The sequence below is a fragment of the Setaria viridis genome, chromosome 8 (genome assembly GCF_005286985.2).
Source record: "Setaria viridis chromosome 8, Setaria_viridis_v4.0, whole genome shotgun sequence".
Classification (NCBI taxonomy): Eukaryota; Viridiplantae; Streptophyta; class Magnoliopsida; order Poales; family Poaceae; genus Setaria; species Setaria viridis.
Genome location: NC_048270.2, coordinates 30,353,194 through 30,377,588, shown reverse-complemented (window position 1 = coordinate 30,377,588; position 24,395 = coordinate 30,353,194). Strand labels below are relative to the sequence as shown.

At 43.5% G+C, this 24,395-nt stretch overlaps 3 protein-coding genes across 3 annotated transcripts; 1 reads left to right on the top strand and 2 right to left on the bottom strand.

Annotated features, from left to right (window-relative positions):
- Positions 1-790: 790 nt before the first annotated feature.
- On the bottom strand, positions 791-6,139 carry LOC117833033 (uncharacterized). The gene is made up of 6 exons (XM_034712373.2): positions 5,828-6,139; positions 4,620-5,141; positions 3,666-3,805; positions 3,411-3,528; positions 2,593-2,733; positions 791-1,330 (listed from the first exon to the last, which is right to left on the bottom strand). The coding sequence occupies exons 1-6, from the start codon at positions 6,026-6,028 to the stop codon at positions 1,241-1,243; spliced, it is 1,212 nt and encodes a 403-aa protein (XP_034568264.1). The 5' UTR covers positions 6,029-6,139; the 3' UTR covers positions 791-1,240.
- Positions 6,140-6,558: 419 nt separating this feature from the next.
- LOC117833034 (prefoldin subunit 2) lies at positions 6,559-10,183 on the bottom strand. The gene is made up of 2 exons (XM_034712374.2): positions 9,994-10,183; positions 6,559-7,372 (listed from the first exon to the last, which is right to left on the bottom strand). The coding sequence occupies exon 2, from the start codon at positions 7,321-7,323 to the stop codon at positions 6,886-6,888; it is 438 nt and encodes a 145-aa protein (XP_034568265.1). The 5' UTR covers positions 7,324-7,372; positions 9,994-10,183; the 3' UTR covers positions 6,559-6,885.
- Positions 10,184-20,360: 10,177 nt separating this feature from the next.
- On the top strand, positions 20,361-23,973 carry LOC117834108 (uncharacterized). The gene is made up of 5 exons (XM_034713724.2): positions 20,361-20,869; positions 21,448-21,687; positions 22,137-22,220; positions 22,778-22,907; positions 23,210-23,973. The coding sequence occupies exons 1-5, from the start codon at positions 20,505-20,507 to the stop codon at positions 23,627-23,629; spliced, it is 1,239 nt and encodes a 412-aa protein (XP_034569615.1). The 5' UTR covers positions 20,361-20,504; the 3' UTR covers positions 23,630-23,973.
- Positions 23,974-24,395: the final 422 nt, after the last annotated feature.

The following is a 24,395-nucleotide window of genomic DNA, read 5'->3' as shown; positions in this document are numbered from 1 at the left end:
CCCGAGGTATGCTCAAGTCTACGTAAATATATCTTTGAACTTGGTAACTGATTAACTGAAGGGTCAAGCCCTAAATCTCCCTTATTATGTTGATTTACCTACATTACATCCCCCAAAGCATCCATTGTAGCCTTATTCGGCGAACTCGTAATTCTCAAAAAAATCACTATCGAAATACTTTGTCAAAGTTTTAGCGCTGCCCGCGCTGATACTTGTCAGTGCCAATTTTGGAGAAAGGCTTTTATTGGAGCTTGGACCATGTAAAGACATTATGGAATGCTAAAAAATAATTGACTAAGTGTTCTTCAAAATGTAAAAAAAATTTGACGTTTTTCTAAATAAAATATGCCTTTGTATATTTGAATTCAGCTTTGACCTCAGCAAGACCGCAACGCCAACCCTTTCAAACACGGTGTGCCGTGCCGGCGGATTACAAGGCTGGAAGCATGCCAAGCAACGTTGTTGGTTACCAGACCGTATGGACCAGCACGTCATCGGCCGGCCGGCCGGCCGGCCGTTGCAGCCGCCGTGGAATTGGGTACCGTCCCGGCCTCACGCTTCTGAGCAACGGCGAGCTTATCGTATCACATAGCACCGGTGGTAGGTTTCTGCAGGCAGATTAGGACAGGGATCGGAAATGTTTGACTCTCCGTGCGGGCCAAATTAATCCGGCGGCTGCACGGCCATCCGTCCAACCGAAAATCCTTGACTTTCAGTAGAGAAGGGCAAGACCACAGAAAGGATGAGACAGTTTTTGTAAACAGACAAATGGATGGCTAATTCTTCAATATGAAAAATCATCCCTTTATAAATTATAGGTCCCATGTATAGAAAAATTTATTCGTCCATAGAAAATGTTCAGGAGCCTGTGTAGATTACTTGGCACACACGAAGACGTCAACTCTCTCTATTGCCTTAAAAATCTGACATCAAAATGTGGGAAGCATAAATATGAATTAACCAGCAACTACTAACCACCCATGGTCGCAAACCCATCACAGTACTACATCCCTAGATCCCTACTGACCAAGGTTCTCGCGCTATGAAGCATTAAAGATTCCAGGGTGTCTTTTCAACTGCCTTATGGGCTTCAACAAATCTATCGAGGGCGACGTTCGGTCACTCATAATTTAATTAGCTAACGCCCAACCACCTGATGCTGCGGGTCCAGGTGTTTGCCTGGAAGATCTTGTCACCCAATAGCTACTTCTCCGACTCAGAAGATCTTGTCACCCAATAGCTACTTCTCCGACTCCGGTGAGGTCAGCTGCCTTAGGTTGAACTTTGCGAGCTCCTTGTATCTTTCAACAACTCCGATCATGCATATGGTCTGCTCAAGTTTCAAACAAAGATAGTCCATCAAAACTTGAACTGCGATCAGCTTCTAGAAAAATCCATGCTAACATGTAGATGTGACTAGATGAACCATGCAGAACAGAATAATCAAGAAAGCAAGAAAATACTGTTAGAATTAGACATGAGTCTATGGGTGCATGATGTACCATGTGCGCTTGGAAAATGTGATAACAGAACATTTAGGAGAACACATGTCAGTCAGTTTGTATAAACCTATCAAGCTTACTTGCCATAGGCATGCCCCACATATGAATGCTATATAAATGGCAGTGCTACTTGCTACTAGCATGATCAAGAATTAGCGTTTGGTCATTTCTATATGACAAACTAGAGCACTCTGCCATCCTCAGCATTTTCAGTAAGACTGTTTACACGTTACATAATGCTGCAATTCTGAAGCAACCATGAAGAAAAAAGGGACGAAGATATGAATAAGTTCCCCTGTCTATTAGACATTCAAATACCACAGAAGTGGTTGCCACATCGACAACAGTTTCAGTACGACCAATTATATCAGATCAAGGTGGGTGCATTAAATGGGACCCAAGTGTGACCATAGTTAACTCTACAGCTAAATAAGATGTAACCGAGCAACTAATTCATAAGAGTAATAATGTTGATCCTGTAGTAATATGTCATACTACAGAGCTTTAACTATCCATGTACTTGACAATCATGGTCAGATTTTGACATTTAAAGAAAAAATTGTTGGAGCTTAGCATGCCCTCCAGAACAAAGTCTAAAATTACAAAGTGCCCTCATTAACTTGTATAAATAAAGTTCTCTCTTTAAACTTTGACCCGCCCAAGGTATGTTTGTATGCCCTGCCTTCCTCAGAAAAGAAAAGGGAGGCTAGAAACCTAGAAATGACCAGTAGGGTCTGAAGTTGAACAGCATCATGTGCAGCTAAAACATGGGTGCTAGGAAAAAATACCTTGGGAATAATCTAACGGAACTAGGTAGTTCCAAGAATACATTTTCAGAACTCAAAACAAAACCTGAGCTGTAGAAAATTATGCTAGAAAAGGACTGAAGGCAATGTTTGAAATTCAAAATTTAATGAGGCATCCTAATAAAAAATGAAGTAAAATGAGTAACTGCAGAATTTGATATCATTTCTCTTTACTTGATGGAGGATGTCTTCCCTCTATTACCACATGCACATCACCAAAGCCTCAAGCACTAGAAAAATGCATAATGTATCAGCCCAACTGTACTGCAAATAAAATCATTTACCTTTGCAATCTGGACAATAATAGTTTTGTCAGGGTTTTTCAGGTCAACTTTGTGAGGTTGTGGTACAGATTTCGCTACTGCATTTATAATTTTCATTCTATCAATTCCTGTATTTGACCTTGCTTCATATAACACTGCAAACTGCAAGATTAAAGCTCTGAGTTAGAGACCATTCCAATTTTGGATGCTAAACAAAGAGAACAAATACTTGTCCAGAACAGATGAATTATGGGAGTTGTAGTTTGCATGGTCATGTTTTATGCACTTTCTTGACTGAGAAAGCACAGAAAAATATTGCCAGGCAATGTATATTAAGGATGAATGACATTCATAATCTGATTTACTGCACTAAACCTACTTATCTAAGACTAAGAGTAGCTGCCACAGAAAAATGAAAACTGTACTTAAGCCATTCATAAACATGAAGATATGATCTAACAAATTAATACTCCACATATCATTCAAAGTCCAAAATCCGTCTTACCTACCCAAACCCTCTACAATCTTTTTTAACACAATGAACAAAACATTTGATGCTAAGACATGAACATAAACAGTAGCCAGTTGATTCTAAAAATAGTGGGAACAATGATCATTCATTCTTGTTGAACATCTTCTATGACTAAAAAAGGTGGCATTTGAATTAATGTTCCTACATTCATTATGGACTTCAAGAAAGTAAATATTGTTAAAGAGACTGAATGTGAGCTACTGTAAGAAAAACTCAGGCAGTAGCCTTTTAGCAATGTCACCAGAACATTCATCCCTAACTAAAGGATCACATGACAAATGATGCAGCAATGAGGTAGGCAACTTACCTTATGACCTGGGCATTCTGTTGGGAAATACTTTTCAACAAGGGGACTGATTGCTTTTGTTATTTCCTCTTCGGATGCATAGCATGCCACCTCAACAGGCAAAACTCGCAGAATAAATCTAGTATGCATTTAAAAGGGGTATCCATAAGTGCAAAAACAACTAAATATCCATATCAGCAAAGAAAAACTACATCTTTAAATACAAGGCATAAAGATCATAGGAGAAGATAGGCTGCAATAGCACCAAATCAGAACCTTGACATATGTTTACGAGTTGAAGCAGCCGATGACATCATGTTTTGTACAATCTCAACTGGACCAGGGTCTCCAGCTCTTTTATGCATTTGAATGAATATGCAACCGTTGCAGCCTGACTCAAGGCTTGCAAAGAGCCTCTGTTCATAATACAAAAGCTTTCATCATACAACTTAGCATATAATGTCACAAATCATAGTACAACAAAAACAACATATATAAAGTTTATTCGGTTTCTGTTGGTTTTTGATCTTAAGGATTGTCAGAAAGATTTCCAATAGAACTGAATAAATGAAATGCACACGCAGATAAGGCCCTAGATAATGCCTCAGCTCAGAGTTCAAAAAAACTGTTGCTAAAAAAAGCTTTACAATACAAATTTCTGCCATTTGATTAGTCATGATTTCCTAAATGATCTTCTGCCTGCAACAAATTGCTTAAGCTAAAGTGTACTTAACTACAATACAAAAGCGCCCAGATTAAACCTAGTATCAAGTGAGTAATAAGATACAACAGTAACCAACCACTAGAGTTGGTTCCTGCCTGAAACAATTTTAATCTGCACAAGCTAAATATCAAATTTCAAAACTGAGCTAGAAAAGGTTATTAAGCAGGAGAATACTTGATTGCAGTATCCAAAGAGAGGCTTAGGGACTTTGATCTGCAGAATAAATTTGAATGGTAACAGGAAAAGGATGTCCAAGGCTGCTGCAGGAATGTAAGAACGCCCCTAAGTTTCTATACTGAAGCCCCTGCTTTATAAGAACAAAAATTTATAAAAGAATGAATGGTGCCAATTGATCTCAACTATGAAGTATTTATTGCTTTATTCCTACTGAAAATGCTAAAACTTCAGTTTGTTCTTTGGTATTGATTATATGGACTACTCCATAACAGAGGGAAGCATTGCAACATACACCTCAAACTGTAATTGCAACCAGAAAGCAAACATACCTTTTTCCTGTCTCCTAGTTCTTTCAAGTCCTCATCAATTAAATCATCAATGTTTCTTTCACTGGACTCTTTTGGTTTACCAGTGGGATCTTTTGGTTTATCAGTGGGCTCTTTTGGTTCATCAGTGGGCTCCTTTGGTTCATCAGTGGACTCCTTTGGTTCATCAGTGGACTCCTTTGTTTCATCAGCAGCCTCCTTTTGTTCTGTCTGTTCAGAAACTGGAGGGTCTTCCACACGTTGCTTCTTTTCTCTTGGTTCTTCAGCAGTGCCTGCTTGTTCCTCATCATCCTTACTGGCAGGAACAGAGCTGTCGAGTACCTCCTGTTGCTGCTGAGCTGGAGCAGTTTCACCTTTCTCCACATCATTCCCATTCCCGTTGTCAGCTTCCTCAACAGAATGGTCTTTATCCTCGTCATCTGAGGAATCAGAGTCCTCAAACTTTATCTTTTTGTTCATTGGCTTGTCAGGAATGCCTTTGGGTTTCTCATCCGATCCTTTCCCATCCACCAGGTCTTCATAGAACTGCAGTAACAACAATGGAGTCAGCAGCATAATGAGACAAGCATAGTAGCAAGGTTGATTGTACAAATCAAAGTGACTAGAAAGGCTGTCATTTCTCTCAGCAGGAGGTGTGGTAACAGAACTTGAAATAACAAGGCATAATGGCCAGCAGTTACCTCACAATGCATAACTTACAGCTATTGTATAAACCAGGCATAGGCATTCGTTAAATGTGCGCATAAAGCCATAAAACCCTACTAATGCCACAACCAAGTATCCAGATGCAACCAACACACAATCTAAAATTCAGGGAGCCCTACAAATTTCCAACATTATGTGCTTTCCACATTTCGGGCTTTCGGACAGTTAATCTAAAGGGTGCACAGCAAAACATCAAACATATGAAATGTGTCGCCACAGGAACACCAATCACCACATAAAGCCTACGCCTCACAAACCTCCTAATCTTAAGCAATCGAATGAAGCACAAGCAATGACTCGTTGACAGGATTGCCACCAGTGAACCCGCCAACGAGTCCGCGGCAACTCACACTGCCCTCAAGCGGACCGGTCTGGCACGGGTAATGCGACGAACACCTAGCGAGCGAGCGTCGCCCGCGCCGGACCCAAGAGGGCGTACCACTAGTCCCCTACACGCCGGTCAAGTACAGGTACGGGGGAAGCGGAGTTGTAGGGAGCGGCCTTACGGAATCGAGGAGGGAGAGGGCCTCGCGGGTGGCCTGGCGCTCGCGGCCGCCGTCGCAGGTGATGAAGAAGCCCTGCACCCCGGGGCGCAGCGGGTAGGCCCCCTTCCGCACCGGCTTCCCGTGGGGGAGGAACTTGCGCTTCCTCCCACCACCTCCGCCGCCTCCGCCTGGGTTCGCCTTGGCCTCGCCGCCGGGGGCCATCGCTTTTCTAGGGTTTCTCAGGTCCGCGAGGGTTTTGCGTCGGTGGGAACAAGGGATGCTGCGGTGGGAGAGGGCGAGGCCGCTGAGCCGGACGCCGAGATTGCCCCAATGCCCGGCGCTGGAGAAACCGTCCGATGGCCTTTATTTTTCGGTTTGGGCCGGATTTCAGCCCAAATTTTATAATTTGGTTTTCCTAAATCACAGCACATTTTAAAATGTCTCTCAAAAAAACACAAACGATATGCTGGGTTCGTATTTCTTGGCCACAAAATAAAAATACAAATCCTAATGTTTCTCCTTTTTTTTCAACTTTAGGAAATCTCTTTCTTTTTTTTACCTCATTTCTCAACAAGATCAAGCAGGCATGGCCGTTTAAACAGTCCATTATCAGGAAATTCAGCATCGGTTGGAATAGGTTGGAACTTCCCTGCAGAATCCATAGTTCTGTGAAATCTGAAACGCGCCATCAAGAGACAGAAACATAACACCTGGAGAACAGACACTATTCAAGACGCAACTGGCGCAGACCATTCAGCTCCCAACGAGATCCTCATCTTAGCATAATCTAGTTGTTTTTCGCAAAATCGTCAGTTCTAAAGAAGCATATCACCCCCAAACAAACACACAGACACCATTCCACATCAAGCAAAGAGCAATTTGGATTCTGGTCACCGTAAAACTTGTAAGATGCAATTCTATCTAAACAAAGTTTTACTGCCCAGGAGGACAACAAGCCCTGCGCAGTGCCTTCCTTGGCGTCATTATCAGCCTTCTAAATCCTGATCTTGTACTTAAGCTCGAACTCGGTCTGGGCACCATATAGTAACTTGAATCATGCAGGTCTCTCTAACTCAGCTTTACTGCCCAGCAGGACCAACAAGAACTCCCTGCGCAGTGCCTTCTTTCTTCCCGCCTTCCTCAGCGTCGTTGTCAGCCTTCCGGATCCTGATCTTGTACTTGAGCTCGAACTCGGTGATCTCCTTCTTCTTCCTCTCAAGTGCCTCGTGCATGCGAGCGATCACCTCCTCGAGGCCCTCCTTGTTGCGATTCACCGCGGGCAGGACCTCCTTGATGGTCCTCTCCACCAGGATGCCGCCAATCATCCTGTAGCAGCGCCTCAAGGGGTCCAGCGGCTCGATCGCGCCGATCACAAGGGAGTGCTCGCTGACCTCCATCTCCAGCTCCGTGATCTTGGTGTAGAGTTGGTTCATTTCGGTGCGCATGTTGGCATAAGTGTTGGCGATTACTTGCTCATTTATGGCTTCTTTGCCATCACCACCTGCTTTGCTTGCCATTTTCCTTGTGATACAGCTAGCAGCAGAAGAATATCACAAATGCTGAAACCTGCAGATAAATATGATGCAGGTCATACATCAGCATCAAAGGAATACATGAACCCACTGCCATAGACAAAAAATATAAAGGGTATTGAGTGTAAAACTTTATAACTTTACTGTCCTCTAGCAGCAAACACATTGACATAGGGCAGTAAATAAAAACACATTGTTGTAGCAAAAAGGTTATCAATAGCATAAAATAATTGGACCAGCAGTTCCCAAAGATTTAAAAAAAAACAGCCTTTTAGTTCCAAGCAGGTTGTAGAAGAACAGGTGCAATGTTTTCAGAAATATGGCCAAAACCAAGTTTGAATAGTTTTAATAACTTCTATAAACTATGCTGCCCAAACTAGGTGACCTGTTCCTAATGAAACAACTTACTGGGCACACCAGATGAAACGCAACAGACAGCTATTTGGAAATTTGGACAATCACGTCAGTTAGGACGACTTCAGCATGGCCCAGCCAATTTGAGCAATTATGTTTACATATATCACAATAACTATAATTGCATATCCGTCCGGCCATCTGCGCACATTAAAAATTAAAGATCTGGCCTAGTAATAAATATATTGCCCCCTCCAATAAATGCACATCCAAGCTAATATGGTGTGACTCTGCAATTGGCTCTCAAAGAAATGTGTCAAGAACAGCATAAGTAAAAGATAGTTCCCGATTACACTTTAGTTTAGTTTCAGCGAAAAAAGAAAGAATATTACATTCTGATGGCATAGCAAACCTGTTTGAGCTAAGAAAGTTCCCATATAAAAAGAACATTTACTACATCACTTGGTCAAGACAGAAAACTTTGCACGGCAGAACTATACTTTTGCCCTAAAGGCTAAAACCCAGAAACCTCAGTACCTCACCATCACCCATCGCTAGCAGTGCCATATTGTTATTGGTTGAATGAGATACTTTCCTCAAAGAAACAAAAAACTGTGATTGCACTGGCTAGCAAATAAACTATAATCTTGGAACAAAATAAGCCCCCCTTTCATTTTGTTAAAGCTATTAGCCTTTTGCCAAGGTAATATTCACAAAAAAGGTCATCCTGAGACATTTCTACGTGCTTGTTTAGATGAGGCATAACATGCTCAGGTCAAATTTTATATTACAAGACAAATAGCTACTAGCAGATGCTCAGTTAACCCGACAGGTAGCATCGATTTAAATATTTAATGAATAAATATTGCTTACGCATCTATCATAACATGAGACACCGAATCCTTTTTCACAGGCTATATTCGGTGTCGCACGTCGGGTAATAGTCTTTCCTATTAACTGAGTAAATTGACACCCTTGTTTAAGACTTGAGGAGGAATATATTTATAGCTGGCAATGCACATCCAAGCCATCCACCTTTTTATGACTAATTGACACTAATGGTATCTAAGTTATTGAAAACATGCTTTGCACTCCCTGCTCGCACAGAAAAGATTGAAGAGTAACGTACCAAAAAGAAATAGTTATCAGCATTTAGGGGGCGTTTTCTTCAACTGACTTATTTTTAGCACGTGTCACATCGAATGTTTAGATACTAATTAGGAGTATTAAACGTAGACTATTTACAAAACCCATTACATAAGACGAATCTAAACGGCGAGACGAATCTATTAAGCCTAATTAATCCATCATTAGCAAATATTTACTGTAGCACCACATTGTCAAATCATGGACTAATTAGGCTTAATAGATTCGTCTCGCCGTTTAGATTCGTCTTATGTAATGGGTTTTGTAAATAGTCTACGTTTAATACTCCTAATTAGTATCTAAACATTCGATGTGACGGGTGCTAAAAATAAGTCAGTGGAAGAAAACGGGGCCTTAATGATCTTAGCAAATCCTATTCACGTTAAGCAAGCCCAGAAATAAATAATAAAATACTATAACCGACGGGCCACAAAAGACAAAAACCTGCATAGCGGAGCTATACTTAAGCCTACCATGTAACGGCACCATTGTCCGTTACTAGTGATGCAAAAGTACTAGCACTCGATAATCTGAAACAAAGCGATGCTTCATCGCAGACGCAAGCACTAGCATCAACGCAAACAGGAATATGGACACCAATGTGAAATGTCAATAGTTAATATAGGGCCCAAATTTATCAAAATTGCTTGTTCAGCAGTAGAGCAACACACGATCCAGTGCATTAGCCTTCGCCTGCTGCTTAGTGGGAAGATTACACCCAAACGAAAAACGCCATTCACACTCATCGTACATCTTTAGTAATCTCTATTGTAGCTACGCAGGGCATCCCTAGGCATATGTCGCAGAGCCCACAAAACATCTGGATTGGGGAATGATAAAATCCGCGGCCTGTAGAGCTCTAGATTTCTTGACAAGTAGCTACTAGCATCACCAACGACAGTTGAAACCATAAATTCCAACTGAGACTCCATCCCTCAACACTCCCAACCTCACGGGGGCATGGTGTCAGTCAGTTGAACCACCCAGAAAATTGGGGGAAACAAATAAACCGCTCTACTACCACAGAACGCAGCGAACCAATCCGCCACAAACTAGATGGGGTCGGAGGATCCGTCCGTCCACCGCAGTGAAGGTCCGGGTTCCGTTGCTCCCAGTCACAGCGACTAAAGATCCAGCAAGCTAGGGCTTCCTTACCAGGAGGGAGGGGAGAAAGAGCCGATCCAGGGCAGGATGGATCGCGGTCCACCAGAGGGGCGGCGGTCCTGAGTCGGCGGAGGAGGAGGGGCCGCGACTCTGCGAGCGCGATGGCGGCGCGGAAGGCAATCGGGCGTGGCGTCTCCGTCGGGCCGTCGGGGAAGGGATGGCGGCCGAAGAGGGGCCGCTCTGGATGGACTCACGCGGGTTGAGTGAGAGAAGGCCGAGCTGTTATTTGGGCCGGGTCCGTTCAGGACTTTCAGTCAGGGAGGAGTTGTTTTTTATTTTTATATTTTTATTTTAATATTTTGCAAAAATATATAACAAAAAAAATTGGAAATCTTTAAATCGGCGGAAGCAAACTACCGCCAGTTCAACCGACGGCACCTCCCCCGGGAACATCATCTTTAAAAAATCATAACTAATTCATATAAACTTGGATGGAGATAAACTTTATATGAAAATTGTAGATCCCGACGAGATCTACAACTTTGTAGTTCAAACCTCATTTAGCGTCATCTTGATGCTTAAATAATCGACATAAGTTTCAGATCTAAAATTCAAATTTTAGATCTAAATTAGACAGCACATGTTCAAAAAATCATAACTAATTCATATGAATTCGGATAGAGATAAGTTTTATATACAAATTGTAGTTCTCGATGAGATTTACAACTTGGTAGGTCAACTGTTTTCATTTCATTTGGTGCCATCTTTATGCTCCAATAATCGACACAAGTTGTGTTGATTATTTGAGTACCAAAATAATATTAAATGAAAAAATTTTAAACTACAAAGTTGTAGATTTCGTCGATATCTACAATTTTCATATAAAGTTTATCTCCATCCAAGTTCATATGAATTGGTTATGATTTTTTGAAAGTGTATTGCTCAGAGGAAGTTACCGCCGGTTTAACTGGCGGTAGCTTGCTTCCACCATTTCAAACGGCAATATAAGTCTATATTTGCAATTTTTTTGTTTGGCCATATATTTTCGCAAAATACTAAAATAAAAAAATCTCAGGGAGAGATGAGGAGGGATTTTTTTTCTATTTTTCTCCTGCAAGCAAGTAACCTTGTGCCTAACATTTTGGGTTTTTTTTACTAGTAGAAGTGCACATGTGGCACGCACATGATATAAAAGAGATCACATACAAGATACCTACATAGCTAGAAGGCATCATAATTATTGATATGGTAACATTCCATCATAATTAGATTTGATACTTGTTTACATCCTTCCACATAAACCATTACCATGACTCACATCAATCAAAAGGATAGAGAAACCGGTTCCAACCATATATTGAATGTTTACTATATTATTAAAAATCATATTGTATTCAAAATAAAACTCAACACAGACCTCTTATGGTGCACATATATATAATAAAACTCTATAAACAGACCTCAACGTTCTCAAACCAACCAAGTTCACTCTTGAGAGCCCTGTAGTATGGACGAATGAATTTTAGACCGTGCCCTTGTACACACATTAGTATTAGCTCATCACCAGGGGACTTGGCTAGGTATAAAATGCCGTTATATGGGTCTTCAACAAAATGAAAATAGCAGGGGTCCATTGTTTTTTTCCACCACATGATTTCAAAGATAAAAGGGTAAAAACATTCCAATGCTCACATATAGAGTAATTTATCATGTTCATCAACCATTACTATTCAATCCTCTTTGCTTGTTAAAATTTTAAAAACCGGAAACAAACTGTCACAAAGAAGAATGTACAATGCTTGTTATTTATGGCTGTTTTAAAATAAGAACATAGATGGTTAGAAACTAAGAAGTCTAAATAGCAATATAGGTTAGTGACCTAAGAATATACATGGTAAGATGCATATGAGTTCTTCCATTGATGTTATAGTATTATTTTCTGCAGTAGTTCTTTTGATAAATTAGCCATATAACATTATAGAAAAATTATCCAAATATTATTGTTTAACAGAACTACCAAAATCCTCCAAATAGACCTCATGAGAGAGTCTCACCTTGTAAGCCAGTCTGCAAGGCTGTTGCTCCTGTCCCTACCCTTATTGATGCTACATGGCTCCACCCTTGGTAGCCCCTTTCTCCCAAGCTTCCACCAAACAGTTGGGGAGGGAACTAAGCAATTTTTTTTTAACATGAGTTGCTATAGAAAAAATAATCAAGCAGCACTATAACCAGGCATATTTCATGCAGCAACTACAAAATCAAAAAAATGCTCTTAAAGATCGATACATTAGTACAGTCATATAGATGAATGGTAGCGTCGTAGTGAAAAGAGAGCCAAGATGGCAGTTTTGTCGAGCAAAGGAAAATAAAAAGGTTATACTTATCCCACATGTTAAACTGGAAACAATTACAAAGTAACAATGTTGTTATCACTTGATGTAGTAGGAAATAGACAACATTGTAAATCCTTTAAAATTTCTATCTTCCAAGCAAAAGCAAAGAAAAATCTATAATGTTTTCTATTTTCCAAACAAAAAGCTAGGTATAAGTAACCTGCATATTGAGGTGGAGATAAGAAGCTGCATAGAATTTATATCTTGATGAAGCTCTTCACATCTATAGATTTTATTTTCTCATCACAACTCTCAGCTACTTGTAACTGCAGTACATCATTAACATTATATTCCTAATTTTTTGGAACCATCATGTAAAGAAATATTCAATGATTTGTAATTTAAATCTCAATATCTGAATGTCTGAATAGGAGTCAAAAGTTCAGGTTCAGATTCCAGTTAGTATTACAGGTAAAAAAAACAACGGAAGTGGTAAGCAGAGACAGTTGTGCTGTATCAGAGGCCACCAAACATGATTCATTTAGGTATTCAAGATAAAAAAAATGTGCCCACTCATCATTCCAACCCTGATCAGCACCATTCCTCGTACTGACTCAGTCTCATGTTTTACTGTTCCAACCTTTTGGTAGCAGTAACCTTATATACAAGTTATTAGCAATGGAATGATGTGGCATTAATACTAAATGAAAATTAAATCTGAAATATGAATACTATGTAACAATGGAATGGTATCATCTGTGACAGAAATATGAAGTATCAATAAGCAGAAATGCTATGCGAACAACATTCTGTCAATTTGACAATTGAATGACTGCTACGAAAATAACTGAAACTACAATATTCAGACCTTTACTCCCAAACAAACTTGTAGGAAAGTAGCCTATCAAAGTTCCAAAAGGCAACATGAACTTTCCTACTTTCAGGTCTTAAAATGAATAATGATGGGGTATAAGCAGTACATGCATGAACATTTTTCATTGACAGGAAGCACACACCTGAAACCAGTAAGACCGAATCAAACCAATTGCCTCCTCACCCTGCAGCTGGTAAATGGAAGCTTGTTGAAGTGCTTTTCCTTGTTACCAAGGAGATCAAGCAATAAAAAACTTATCCACAAATATTCAGTCAAATCTGTCGACAAATCAAGCAAAGGTCAAGTAATCTTCTCCAAGATCAAGAGATCCATATGCAGTAAAAAAGAAAAGTCATCTTACCTTGGTTGAGAACAAAAAGGCTATGGATCACTGGAGCAGAAGGCCTTGATTAAAATCTCTAATCAAGCATTTGGTATGTATCAAGCATTCATAGTTGCCGCCTTGCCTGAAAGTTGTAGTAGAAAATACAAACTGGGAAGGTGTACCTACATCTGCAGGACAGGCGGCCACATTGAATACAACTTGAAACCAAACAACCTGTAAACCGCTTCTATAGGTGTAATCATTCTTGCATCACGGTACTTCTTGATCCCATTCATTACACTGTGCTCATTTTCTTTTTCATCAACAGAGAACGAAGTTCAATCATAGCCTTTATATATGTATCTGTAAAGATATTTAACTAAGTTGATGCTACTGCAAATCTCAACATTGATATGGCAGTTATACCTCATAAGAAATCCTGAATTATAAGGTACCACCCACCTATTATCCAATTCCTCTCCTCTAACCTTTACTTTTTGCCTATCTTCCCTTCTTCTATATATTGGGTACATGTCCTTGCCTTATTCGGTCGTTTCACTAAACTGCTGAGGATACCGGAAATGACACTGACCGTCAACCATGCAAGGGCAATTTTTATTGAGGGTACCACAAGGACCATACATCATGTGCTTCACAACAATCTCATGCAACTGCGGGTATTTGTTCGGATCAGGAATCTCCGCTGATATATACTTATCATAATCATCAGGGCTCTTTAACTTGCTTCCAGACTCCATAACCAAAAGAAAGTGCTCGTGTGGAAGACCCCTCTCCTGGAACTCTGTCACGTATGCCCATGCAGCAACAGTACCAAGATGACCCTTTTTTATCAAGAAATCATGGAGATCCAGGAGCTTAGCATGGTAAACCCGCGCAACAACATCAGGACAGTCCTTTGGCGTCTGTCCAGGCAACAACTCTACCACAATTTCATCCCAATACGGATTGCATGTCATAGTCACAAAATAATCAGGCTTACCATAGCGCGTTACCAAAGTCATAGCATCACAGGTCAGATGGAGAATTATTAAGGCAAGGTACTCATACTATATCATCTCTATGCTAATGTTCCTAGTCTGTATCACACAGACTCAATCACATAAAGCAAACATATATATATGCTCATCTAAATGTTGATTCTGCATCTCCTCTCTGCTGAAAGGCAACCAAATCAAGCAGCGATTTACCAATCGCACCACGGATTAGAGCAAACTAAGAGGACTTTCTCTAAGAGGCTGTGTGTCTCAGCCGCTGGAAAATACATGGATACTTAATTCTAGATATGTAGGAGGAGAATACTGCATTTAATCAATAAGAAACACAGATTCAGAGTCAGAGGAGGTTTACCTGTCTGTACACGAGAAGCCATTGCTACTACTGCTGAAGTGGTAACAACTAACAACACCAAAAACAGAACCCAGGGCCCCATTGCCAACTGCTGATGAATCAATATGTACATCGACCTGCAGAAGAATATAAGAATTGTATCTCCGACACCATACCTTCTCCACGTCTCTTAACACCACGTTCAGGGAACGATGTCCCGTGCGTGTTCGTCACATCTCCAAGTGCAACTCAGACGACCCATGTGGATACAATGTTGTGGATTAGTTACTCCTAGAACCTAACAGAAATAAAACAAAAGTAGATGCAGGGAACCATGAAACATTAAATTGTCAGAATGGGAGAATGAGACCTGACATTTGCCTACCAGCCACGGTTCTCTAGGACATCAAAGCACTGACAACGAGTGAGCCGGTGAACCATGAAACAACATCTTTGATCTAGGTTGAACAAGGCACCACGCCGTCAAATCTTGGACAAAAACGTGCGGTAGTACCATACCTGATCTTGGGCAGAGTCTAAGAAGAATGGCCTTACCTGATTGCCATTTTCACAGAGATGGCAGATTGATGTGATCCGGCCATCCGGGCGGTGGACGCACAGTGGAGTTCTGGCACCTTGGTAGAAGGAGGACGGGACGCTCGAAGGAAACCTGCCACCGCTTATAAAGGGCATCCGTAAGAAAGGAAAGAAACGATGCAAATCATGGAAGGGTCTCAGAAGGAAGGCTGCAAATCAGGGGAGGGTTTCAGAAGGAAAGAAATGACGCTAAAAGATAGCGCGCGGGCGGGTAAGCACGCGCGCGGGTTGAGAAAAAACGGTGGATTTCGGTGGAAACATTTTCCTTCGTTCAGTTTTTTCGTCGTCCCACCCTTCATCGCACCTTCGGTGGTAGGATTGAGGTTTTTCGGTCCTCTGGGAAGGGTACGGGGGTGTGACTCTTGGTGAGAATTGTTTTCAATTCTCTCGCTCTTTATAGTATAGATAACTAACATTTCGGAAATCTATCTGGCTTCCCGTAGCCACATAGTACTTGGCACACAGCACTTTAAGATTCGTGCAAGGATCGAAGGCTGTCCGATCCCGTTGCCGCTGCCTTTTTCTCCGCCGCTACCTCCCCCGCGCGCCGCTGCGCCCTGCGCCGTCATGGAGGTTTGTCCGGAGGAGCGGGTGGGTGGTGGAGGAGCGGCCAGCGGTGAGGTCACCATCGGCCGAGGTGGTGGTCGAGGTCGGTGGGGTTAGGCTTAGGGTTTCGGGGCTTCCAATGGCCGCTGGCCTTAGAGAAGGAGGAATGCAGTGGCGGCGGAAGCCCGATGAAGGTGGCGGGTTGGTCGGCGGTGGAGGCGAGGCGAAGCGGGAGCGCCGCCGGCCGAGCACGACCGAACAGTCGGTGGGCAGTGGCCAACGTTAGGGGACGAGGAATGCCATGAGGAAGGACGGGGTAGACGGTAGGGACGGATGGTGGGTGAACGGCGCAGCAGCCGCCGGCCGGGGCAGCGGCGGCGGAGGTGGCAGGTGGAGGATCGATGCCGGACGCAAGGTGGAAGAAGGTGGGGGCGTTCATGGGCCTTTGATGGGCCTAAGCCATCATCCCTATCTGGCACATGGAAGCCCGATAGGAACCCTGGTCCAAGGTGCTCATTTACAAGACATTTTTTAAGAAATTTACCAGACATTTTTGTACTTAATATATTTACAAATTATAATACGTATGACACCAATCTATGCTTTGAATCAGCAAATGAAACAGTGCTACTACACTTTCACTAACTAGAGCTTCGGTGTAAGGATGACGTGAAGCGGAAACGCTCCTCGATGTACAAGCAGCGGTAGTGAGAACAACAGCACTAGCAGCAGGACTCTGAGTAGCGAGGCGCTGCGGTTGTTCGAGTTTCCACTATCTAGCAGTTTTAGGCAAAACCTATTCTCTCATCTTGGCGCTCTTTTGTCGATGTTCGGCAAAACTTCATGACATAGTCCCCAATTTCAATAACCCCCAATAGAAAAATAAAATTATTTGAGATGGAGAAGAAAAATGACCCAACGAAGAGAAGTCTAGACTTCAGGTTTATTTTCAACATTATTTGAGACCCCCATCGTGTTTTTTTCATTGCTAATAACAATACATCAGCCCATCTCGCCACCATCACACACCTCCGGCACAACATTTTACAAGGGCTTGTTTGGAGTCCCGAGTGACTTGCTCAGTGAAAAGTGCTGCCTGAGAGTTGCCTTCTACTTGACCAGGCAAGTTGGGAGATGATGCGTTTGATTGGAAGCCTGTACCTAGGCATACTAATGACACAAGATGCTCATGGTAAATATGCTTTTTAAGTATAATCAAAATTAATAGTGTGTGCTAATGTTTTGCTAGTAAAATATTTTTCTAATGAATAAAATCTTAACACGTTTTGATAAAATATTTAATCAAAGCAGGGATCGAACGAATGGAATTGATAAAATATTTAATCAAAGCAGGAATCGAACGAATGGAACCGTCACAAAATATTTGGAAACAAAATATCATTGATTAAGCTACATGATATTGTTGCCTCATGGTACCAAAAACCAGACAAAAAAGCAACACGAAAATGAGTAGGCAACAACCGTGCTGCAGCCAGGCAGTCAATTTTGTTGACCTAGGGACAACACACCTTGCCTGATCTAGCCAGCTACTCAGGACTTCAACCAAACACGCCACAAGCAAGGAGCAAGCAGAGTTTTGATCAGGCAGATTTGCTTCAGGCCTTGAACCAAACAAGCCCTGAAAGCATCGAGCTACTTCTTTTTATCATGTTGCCTCTCAAACGCCACCATTTTCATATGCTATCGTGCTACCCTCCTACTAATCCTTTTTTATGTGTGGGTGGTGGGTGGGGTAGGGGGCTCAAGCACCCTTATACGTTTGGATAGAGGGTTCAACTAGTTGGATCTGTGTTTGGTTATGAGTGCACGTGAGTTGGAGTGACTCCAAGAGAAAATATTTTATGCGGGTAGGCAATGATTTCTCCGAAACGAGGGGACTATCTCGACCCAGATGGACAACGTCGCTCTCCACCTCGCGCCTGCAGCGTGTGACGTGTGAGAGCGAGCGAGTTGACCTCCGACAAGAGGCGCGAGCACTCACGGGGAGGTGCAGGATGGGGGCATCGCAGTGCGGTCAAAGCTGGGCTGGACAGCGTCGGCAGGGCCGCGCGTGTGGGGCGGGAGCGGTGCGCCCGAGCTGGCGGAGCTGGATGGGACGGCGTGGTGGAGCACTGGAGCTAGACCAGCGGAGCTGCACGGCGCCGCGCGAGGCCGCCTGTGTGGACAGGGGCGCCATGGTGCGGACGAAGGCAATGAGGAGAGGGCGGCCAACCGGCAAGGAACTGGGTTGCTCGTGGCAGCGGAGGCCGGGGCGGCGCTAAGGCGGCCGGCCAGGAGCGGCGACCGGGTCAACGCGCGGCGATGAGAGTGCGGGGCAGCTTTCATGCGGCCGGCGAGGAGCTCAGGCCTCCATCCACTCGATGCCTTGATAGAGATTCAGACGAAGAAGATAATCTTCGAATAGAAAAAATAGGAGATAAAGAAAAAGAAAAATAGTGGATGACATGTGGGGCTACCTTATGACTGGTGTCAAGGTGGATATCCATTCATCCTTCTCAATCCCTCTCGCCAAAAAAAATTAGGATGAAACAAACACATTCAATAAGCACGAGATGGGTCGAACCCAATTTAGAAAATATGAACGGACCCCACCTATTCTACACAAGGGTGGAGCTAGAGAACAATTAAAGGGGGTGTGACATCTTCATAGCATATATAAACATTCAATTTAACATGGTGAAAAATATAGAGATGATAAGAGACTCTAAATTTTTTTTTTGGTGCGGCCGCACCAGTACTCACTACCTAGCTCCGCCCTTGATTTTACATGGTCTTTAAACCAAACACATGCTTAGATGAAGAGAGAGTGAAATGAAGGGGATGGTTTTGAGAAAGAGGATGGTAGATAGCCGAGAAAGAGGATGGTAGATAGCCCCCAGAATTACTAATGCATTCCATCACTAGCGCCATACATGAAGATACTGAATAATGGATAAAATCAAAAGTCAAGGCAAAAAGTCCAAGTATTCGAATCTCATAGCTCTATCTCCCACTTCGTCATTGTGCCGAAAAGCGAGACAAAAGCTTTATTGCATCTGTGTGAGCTTCGGTCATTAGTAGCAAGCGGACCATTCTTTTTCCTATCCCACATGTGCAAATATATTATCTGCAGCGTGTGAAATAAAGGATCCCAAGGCACTTAAGCAGGGGTGAAAAATGGTACCAATATTATCAGTCGGTACTCGAATCAGGATCCGTTTGAAGGGGTTAAAATCCTCCATATCCGAATTCATATATCACATATTTAATATCCGCTATCTGGATACTTCAAGTATATATATATATATATATATATATATATATATATATATATATATATATATATATTGTCGATATCCATTTATACACAGCGGACATTATCCATACCCGAATCTGAATTCGAGAAAAAGATTATCTATAATCGTACGTGCAGATTTCTGTCCGTATTCAATCCGTTTACACCTCTACGCTTGACCTCCTACGCGAAGGTCCTCTCTAGAGTTTCTTCTAAATCCAAGAATTGAAAGCGTGCCTTTGCATCTCCAGCGGATCAAGAGGTCCGCCCGCCCAACTTTGAGAGTTGAGACCGGCATGAACCGAGGCCACTCGCACCCACAAACAAAACGGTCACGAAACGCCTCAGCTCGAAATTCGAATCCTGCAGCCCGAACGACCCGCATGCACTCCCGATTTCACGAGATCTCCCGTCAATCTGACCAGCCATTTCCCAAAATAGCACGCCGTTGCCTACGCAGCTACAGCCAGCTAGGCTACCACCTCCTCGCCTCCTGTGTCGCCCGTGGTGGCGTGCCGCGCCGCACTGGCCTGGCACACTGCTGCTAGCAGCTTGCGCGCGCGCGCTGCCCTCCCCTTCCCGCCTCCCCGCTCGGCCACCGCTTCACGCGAGACCCAACCCTCCCTCACCGCCCCCACACCACCATCCCCGCTGGTATCCCACCTGTCAGCGACCTAACCCAGCCGAGAGCCGCGTATCGGCCCCGCGCCCCTCCAGTCCCATCCCCGCCGATCCCATCCGTGCCGGGCCTCGCGTGCGCCCACGCGCACCTCCCGCCCCCCCCCCCCCTCGGGTCCGGTCCCACCTGTCTGAGACGACAAGCTTTAGGCGGGAAACCCGCTGGCCGATCCCGCGCTTCCACTCCCCCCCGTCCCGTTCGCGCGCGCCCCGACGCTCCGTACCCACGCCCCCACGGGCGCCCGCGACGCGCTCGCGTTCCCCACCCTCTGCAACTGACGGGTGGGCCCGACGTCGGCTAGCGGGCCTCTCGGTCCCACGCGTCAGCCGTGCTGGTGGAACCGAGACGGGCCCCACCAGCGGGTGCCGGAGCAAGCGCCGGCGAGCTCGCCCATAAAACCCACGCCCACACCCCGGCGGCCCGGCCACCAATCTGACCGTTGCGCTTGCGGCCTCCACCCCCGTTCCCTCCACTTTCCTATTGGGAACAGTTCCCTCCCCTTCCTCGGAGAAATCTTCCCCTCCCCGCCGCCGCCGCAAGAACCCGCGCCGACCGCGTCTCCGGCCATGGCCACCACCGCGGACCCGTCGCCGGCGCCGGCACCGGCACCGGCACCGGCTCGGCGAGGCCGGCCGCCGAAGGTTCCCCCCGCCGCCGCGGCGGAGGCGCCGGGGAGCCCGGTGTCCCCGCTGGACGCGGCGGGAGGGGACTACGAGCGGGAGAGGGCGGCCCGGATCCGGGAGAACATGGAGCGGATGCAGAAGCTCGGCATCCTCGACCTCGCGCAGACGCTCACCCAATCCGCCGCCGCCGGAGGCTCGGGCGGGGGTGGTGCTACCGGCAGAGGGCGCCCGCGGCGGAAGCCCGTGGAGCCGGGGTCCGCGCCGAGGGTGAAGCTGACGCCGCCGCCGCCGGCGCGGAGGTCGCTCAGGTACGGATCGAATCGTCTTCTTGAGTTGCTAGATATGATACTCTCTGTTCGTTTCTTGGGGGAATCGTCTTATTGAGTTGCTAGATATGATCGCCCCGACTCGTTTCTTGGGGGAACGAACCCGTGCAGCGGCTGCAAGATCTGTTCCTTTATGCGGAGTATAGGTACTGTGTCTGCGTGAAGCTGTGCCTCGATCCAGTAATCTTTTGCGGCTTACTAGTTCCGATGCTACAGTAGTTTTCATCCCGCTGTCTGAATGAGTTTCCCTGCAGTTCTTGTTGGTGCGATGTTTTTAGTGTTCTTCTCTTCCACCCCTCACATGTTTCAGGATTAAATATCGCTCTCTCTATGTTCCTTTTGTGCTTGCCGTTTCAATGTTGAATGGATCTGATTGGATGTCTTCCCGTGAGGCATTGTAAAATTCTGAGCTATTTTTGTACTTCAAATTTCTCGTGCCACCTGTCAAATTCTTGAGTTTAAGATACATTGTCCGTGCAAATTTCCTGCAATCGTGAACTTGTACATCGATTAATTCTTTCATGACTATAGCAGCAATCTTGAAACCCCTGTTTTTTTAGGTTGAAGAGCGTGGAACCAGTCAGCTACTGTGAAGTTCAGCCGAAGAAGGAGAAAGATGCTGAAGGTGGAAGAACTGAGTTATTACTAGAGGTTGGAGCCAAGGAAGAAATTTACACAGAAGAGCATGAGAAGCTTCTGGGTACATGTAACACTCCTTGGACTCTCTTTGTGGATGGTTATGGCAAGGATGGTAAGCGCATCTATGATCAAGTGAGAGGCCAAACCTGTCATCAGTGCCGGTAAGTTTCTACTGGAATAGCTATTTGGGAATGCTGTAGTTTTTCATCAGTTTTCTTTTCTATCTGTTGTACTGTTAATTTTTTTGGTAGAAGGGTAATGTGATCTTAATTTACAGCAATATGAACAAAATAAATTTACAACTTTATCAATAATGGTAATTTACAGCGTCAGATTTTGATGTTTTGTAACACTTTCCTAATGCTATTTACTTTTTGCATGCTAGATTAATCAATGTGAACACTTGAGTCTAGAGTCCAATAAAATATTTAATAAAAAGTTCCTTCTATATTGTATAAGAATGCCAAGTTACTTCCCTTGATTGGAGGTTTTTATGATCTGTTACATAGGAGTTGTTGTTGTCATGACTCAGTATGCATTGTATGTTCCATGGCATTGCAGAATTTCCTTTTGGCATATTTTCCTGATGTAAAATGCTTTCATTGTACAGACAGAAAACTCTTGGTCATCACACAAGCTGCTGTAAATGCCAAATTGTCCAAGGGCAGTTCTGTGGAGATTGTTTGTACATGAGGTGAGCTTTTTCTTAGTAAATTCTCATTTCTTAATTAAATGTTGATGGGTTTTGCTGCTTGATAAAACTAAGCATAGAATTATCGATTGTGCATTAATGAGCTGTGGGTAATTGCATTATTAAATTCATTATGAAAACTACCATAATATTTGACCTTTTTCATTTATGTACTATATTTTCATAGATATTGCTAGTCAAATAAGAGGAAGTATTAGTAACAGAAATATGATGGAAACTTTCTGATTTATGGTTCACAATTCAAAATAGATTTACTGATTCTTAAATTATATTTCTTTCTTTGAATTTTTGGAAGCCTGTGAAATTTGTGTAGGACTTGGATTGCAATATAGAACTTTGTTGAAAACTGGCCTAGTTTTGTTAGAAAATTTCAGTTGCAGGTCTGTACCAATAAAAAACATTCAAAGTCCCCTTACTTTTAGTAGAAAAATGTTGAAATACTCTGCATGTTTCTAAATTGAGCTCATGTTTCTTTTCTCCCTGTGTGTATGCACTTGATTAATCATCTATTTTGGATTGACATTTTGTAACCAATGCAGGTATGGTGAGAATGTGCTAGAAGCTAAGAAGAATCCCAACTGGATGTGTCCAGTTTGCCGTGGCATTTGTAATTGCAGTATATGTAGAACTAAGAAAGGATGGTTCCCTACTGGCTGTGCATATAAGAAGGTGTATATACTAACATAAATACACATTTTACACTTGGACATCCCATACTTTTATTAGAAGCTGAAGTAACTTCATGCATTCATTGCAGTTAATTTATACTATATTGTATAATATTATCTCTCTTTGGTGATCATGTGGCTATTGTTAGGTTTCGACTCTAGCATAGCCCCACATGTTTGGATCATGATGACTGATAAAAATAATAGGAAGAAGCTAAATGATGAACTAGATCTCATGTTGCTAGTATGCATATATGAATGGATACAGTGGTTCTGAGAACATGGTTGTTTTCCATTTTGCAGGCTGTCAGACTTGGGTACAAATCTGTGGCGCACTATCTGATCGCAACTCAGCGAGCATCAGCTAACTCAGAGGATTCAAGCGCAGCTGACTCCTCGAACAAGCTGCTCTCTGACAAATCAGAAACCTCGTGCATTTCTGATCAGGATGCTACAGCTGCCAAGGAGAGCCTGGAGGATGGAGAAACAAGCAGCAAAGCTAAGGAGAGCAAAACGACCTGCCTCCAAGTTAAGAGGAACTCTGATGACTACAAGGATGATAGAAAGAGCGAGTCTGTGGTGACATCTGATTCTCAGGACGTTCAGGTCAATAAGGATGCTGGGTGTGTCACTCCATCTTCTAAGCCCGCAAGGAAGAGGAAGTATGAACGAAGCCCTGACTGTGTTGCAAGCAGGCTGCGATCCCGGTCCAACCAGACATGAACACCGGATCCCCTATGACAATCAACTTCTGTTTGCTTTTGTGATCCTGGTCCAAGCGGCTGTCTTTTGTGAAGAACAGTGGGTTAATGGTGTTGTAAGTTAGCTTACAAGACTGCATTTTGCGTCCGGCCCTTGTTCAGTAGATGTAGGGAATCAGTAAATGTAGAGTATTAGTAGATGCAGGTGATTGTGGTGATGGTCTTTTGTGAAGCTGTGTTACAGCTTTAAACTATGTTTACTGCCAAATGTGCTGGAGATGGGCTGTGTTTCTGGCATATAGTGCAAAAAGGTGATTGGGAATTTGCGGTGTTAGTCTATGTGATGTTCGGTGAATGTTTTACTGATTTGCAGTAGCCTAAGCATGCTAGATTCATGCCGTGTGAGTGTATATGTTATGTTTCAGTCGCTGTCGATATAGCTTGAATTGCCTATGCAAAAGGCAAGGCACCTGTGGGATTGATTGTTGTCCTTGAGACCTAATGTTCCTGAACCCTTACAGATCGCCACACAAAGCATACGCACTGCTGATAATCTCGCGCTGCTGACTGCTGACTGCTGAGAGGCCTTGGATAGATTGATTAGCTCCTCGCTGAACTTGCATTCCTTTTCAACGTTCCCTTTCTCTATCCCTTCTGATTTCCGGTTCTGGCCTTGGATGGACGACCATTCCCTCCAATCCGTATGTATTTGGGAGAAATTTGTTTATTTTCCACGTACAACCCACCTGAACTATATTCAGTTGATATCAATGTTGCACCACGAATAT

Bases quoted from the DNA above. Each gene is read 5' to 3' on its own strand.
- LOC117833034 (XM_034712374.2), bottom strand. From the start codon at position 7,323: ATGGCAAGCAAAGCAGGTGGTGATGGCAAAGAAGCCATAAATGAGCAA.
- LOC117833033 (XM_034712373.2), bottom strand. From the start codon at position 6,028: ATGGCCCCCGGCGGCGAGGCCAAGGCGAACCCAGGCGGAGGCGGCGGA. The intron at 3,806-4,619 runs GTATGTTTGCTT...TATTATGAACAG, and splicing joins AACTAGGAGACAGGAAAAAG to AGGCTCTTTGCAAGCCTTGA. The intron at 3,529-3,665 runs GTTCTGATTTGG...AATGCATACTAG, and splicing joins ACTCGTAAACATATGTCAAG to ATTTATTCTGCGAGTTTTGC.
- LOC117834108 (XM_034713724.2), top strand. From the start codon at position 20,505: ATGGCCACCACCGCGGACCCGTCGCCGGCGCCGGCACCGGCACCGGCA. The intron at 20,870-21,447 runs GTACGGATCGAA...CTGTTTTTTTAG, and splicing joins CCGGCGCGGAGGTCGCTCAG to GTTGAAGAGCGTGGAACCAG. The intron at 22,908-23,209 runs GTGTATATACTA...TCCATTTTGCAG, and splicing joins CTGGCTGTGCATATAAGAAG to GCTGTCAGACTTGGGTACAA.